The 3558-nt window shown below is 42.7% G+C and overlaps 2 protein-coding genes across 5 annotated transcripts in view; one reads left to right on the top strand and one right to left on the bottom strand.

Annotated features, from left to right (window-relative positions):
- Window positions 1-3558, bottom strand: part of asic2 (acid-sensing (proton-gated) ion channel 2) — a 369375-nt gene that overhangs the window by 99263 nt on the left and 266554 nt on the right. The window lies entirely within an intron of this gene.
- On the top strand, window positions 1757-2910 carry LOC106527039 (cyclin-dependent kinase 9-like). Its single transcript, XM_014021802.1, has 3 exons — window positions 1757-1765; window positions 2125-2296; window positions 2372-2910. The coding sequence occupies exons 1-3, from the start codon at window positions 1757-1759 to the stop codon at window positions 2908-2910; spliced, it is 720 nt and encodes a 239-aa protein (XP_013877256.1).

Raw genomic sequence — 3558 nt, 5'->3', positions numbered from 1 at the left:
CCTCCAGGACCTGCTAACTGTCCTTTAAGACCTGCTAGAGTCCTCCAGGACCTGCTAACATTTTTTAAGACCTGCTAGAGTCCTCCAGGACCTGCTAACATTTTTTAAGACCTGCTAGAGTCCTCCAGGACCTGCTAACATCCTTTAAGCCCCGTCATATTTATGTGATCTTCTTGACAACTACACTCCAGTCAGAGCACTCAGGTCTACCAACCAGTTCCTGTTAGATGTTCCTAGATCCAAACTGAAATCTAGKGGTGATGGGGCCTTTACAATAGCTGCTCCAAAGCTGTGGAACAGTCTGCCTCTTAATATTCGGTCAGCAGAGACTGTTGAGACTTTTAAATCTTTGCTGAAGATCCATTTCTTTTCTTTGGCTTTTGATTAAGACCGAGTTGGAGGTTCAGTTAGAGTTTTTTTTTATATATGTTTTATAGTGTGTTTCMGTATTGCATTTATATCTCTTATTATTTTTATTTTTATAAATTTTTTTGATACAAGTCTTGACTGAACTGTGAAGCACTTTGGTCAGCCTTTCTTGTTTAAATGTGCTATACAAATAAATTGGACATTGACATATAAGACTCGCTTAGAGTCCTCCAAGTAGGGCTGGGCCATATCATATCATTCACGATAATACCGGAAGAAAAACTTGCCCGGGAAAATAAATTATATCATGATATGCTAATTTCATGACCGACGTCATTTTGCCCATGTCGGAGAACCTGCTTGTTTTCTGCTGCGGTCTTGTTAAAGCCGCCCAGTCTGATACAGGTTTAAACAGACGCTGCTTTCAACAAATCAAACAAACACCACAGCTTTATCCAATCAGAGCAGAGCAGGGCGGGTCTTTCTGATGTCATTGCAGAAAGTCTGCAGGATAAGCACCAGTCAACCTGCAGCTCCTGTCCTGAGTGACCAAACCCCGTCCTCCACACTTCACTCCTGAGCTACCAGAGACGTTGGTATCTAAAATCTAACACGCTATAAGTTTATGTGTTCAGAGCGTCGTTATCTAACAGATTATGTCCAACTTTGCTCACATAACCAAACTCCTCTCCACAGCGCTGTTATGGGAGCGCGCTGAGGTGCWCACAGGCTGAGTTCTGTAAGAGACACTGTTTCAGCTCTTCCAAAATATTAACTTAGTTGAACACTTTGTCCCAGTATAGAAAAGATGAGTCTCTGCTTAGCGTTAGCCACCCACCCCACAAAACAAAATAAAAAACACTATACACACTCATGTCTACAAATTTCATACTTCACATTATAGCTTGCTTATATTTAGAACCATACTGTGACTGAACTGCTCTGTGATTCAATAAATGATCAAATATGAAGAATAAATAGTATAAATTATTACATGAGCTCTCTAAATAATATAATCTTGAAAGAATTAGTTATTTTAGTAGAGAAATAAGTCAGCCTAACAAATAAAAAATGTAAAGTTATTTTGTGTAGTACAAAAGACATAGTTGGCATACTTTTTAAAATATAAAATTATAGTACATACATAATGTGTTTGCACTGAAATGTTATGGAGATGGTTAAATATTTGTATAACTATATCTGACTCAAGTCTTGACAAAAATGTTTTTTTTATTAAATATATTAAAAACACTAAAATGATAAACTACAGAAAAGCTGTTCAAAATCAAACTGTTCCTTACAAATCCCTTTGGTCCAAATGGTTCAGTTAAAATTTTTGTATAATGCTTCATTAGAGAATACTAAACTGTGTACTTTGATGAAGAACATGGACACAGTATGTAGTGTTATGATCATACTATACCATGTACTTGTGTGTGTGGTTGTGGTAAGAGTTATCATACATTTATCGATATCGAGGTAAACTGGTCAATATATCATGATATTGATTTTAGGCCATATCGCCCAGCCCTACCTCCGAGACCCACTAGAGTCCTCCAGGAACTGCTAACTGTCCTTTAAAACCCGCTAACTGTCTTTTAAGACCCACTGACTGTCCTTTAAAACCATCGGACTGTCCTTTAAGACCTGCTAATTGTCCTCAGATGGGCCCAGGATCTCTGAGGCTCTGAAGGATCCAGTTCTGGATCTGAGGAACTGGGTCTCTGAATCTCCTCTCTCTGCTCTCTGTTCCAGATTCTGCACAGAGACATTAAACCGGCCAACGTTCTGATCACCAGAGATGGGGTCCTGAAGCTGGCGGACTTCAGTCTGGCTCGAAACTTCAGCGTGCCTAAGATCCCGATGTGGAACCCGTACATGATCTCGGTGGTCACGCGGTGGTACAGACCCCCAGAGCTGCTGCTGGGTCAGTTCTTAGTCTGTAAAAACCAGTTTGATCTGGGGGGAAACCCAGAACCCTGACCCGCTTCCTTCTCTACAGGTGAGCAGGACTACGGACCCCCCATCGACCTGTGGGGGGTGGGCTGCATCATGGCGGAGATGTGGACCAGGAACCCCATCATGCAGGGCAACACGGAACAGCACCAGCTGATCTTGATCAGCCAGCTGTGCGGGTCCATCACCCCGGAGGTGTGGCCCGGAGTGGACAAGAAGTACGAGCTGTACCAGAAGATGGAGCTGCCCAAAGGCCAGAAGAGGAAAGTGAAGGACCGCGTCAAGGTCTACGTCAAAGACCCCTACGCCCTGGACCTGATCGACAAGCTCCTGGTCCTGGACCCGGCTCAGCGCACTGACAGCGACTACGCGCTCAACCACAACTTCTTCTGGTCTGACCCCATGCCGTCGGYCCTGAAGAACATGCTGTCCACCCACAACACCTCCATGGTCGAGTACCTGGCCCCGCCCAAGAGGAGGGGCCATATGCCCCAGCCGCAGCCCAACCAGAACCGCAACCCGGCCACCACCAACCAGACCGAGTTCGACCGCGTGTATGAGTGGCGCTCGTGTCTGACACGTTAGAACTCAGAGAACGTTCCGGACTGGTCCTGGTTCTGGTCCTGTTGAGTGGATTCAAGAGGTCCTGGTCCTGGTTCTGGTCCTGCAGAGACTTTTGTAAAACTGGACGGTCCAAAATTTTTTATTTCTTCACGTTTTTGAACTTTTGACTTCAGTTTGCTTCATGTTGTCAGAATGTTTCTGCTTATTTATTCTAAAGTCCAATTGCTTCAGATGGACCCGGTTCTGTTGGACCCAGTTCTGTCCACAGAAACAAAAGCAACATTTTGTTTTCCAGCTAATAAACTTTACTGTATGATAGTTTAAAAGAAACCAGCAGCAGCAGCTCTGAAGTGTTGCAATCACAATAAAAACAGTATCTTTATTTTTGTTTCTTAGATCAAAGCTGTTTGATCTGAAACCTCTCACACTGTGTTTAAATTCACAAATCAAAGTCTTCGGCTTGTTCGGCTCATTGTGACTCCAGGTTTTTGTAACTTTTAGAACTGTTTCTCCTCGTTGAATTTAAAAGAAATCTCTTCAAATCCTTGAAAAATTTGCAATATTTTTGTTTTGTTTTTCTATGACGAAGTATTTAATTATTTTAAATATCTTAGCTTAAAATGTGGCAGCTAAAGATGCTATATGCTACACACTGACACGTTCAGCACT

The sequence above is a fragment of the Austrofundulus limnaeus genome, unplaced genomic scaffold (assembly GCF_001266775.1).
Source record: "Austrofundulus limnaeus strain Quisiro unplaced genomic scaffold, Austrofundulus_limnaeus-1.0 Scaffold4, whole genome shotgun sequence".
Classification (NCBI taxonomy): Eukaryota; Metazoa; Chordata; class Actinopteri; order Cyprinodontiformes; family Rivulidae; genus Austrofundulus; species Austrofundulus limnaeus.
This window is presented reverse-complemented; position numbering and strand designations above follow the sequence as displayed.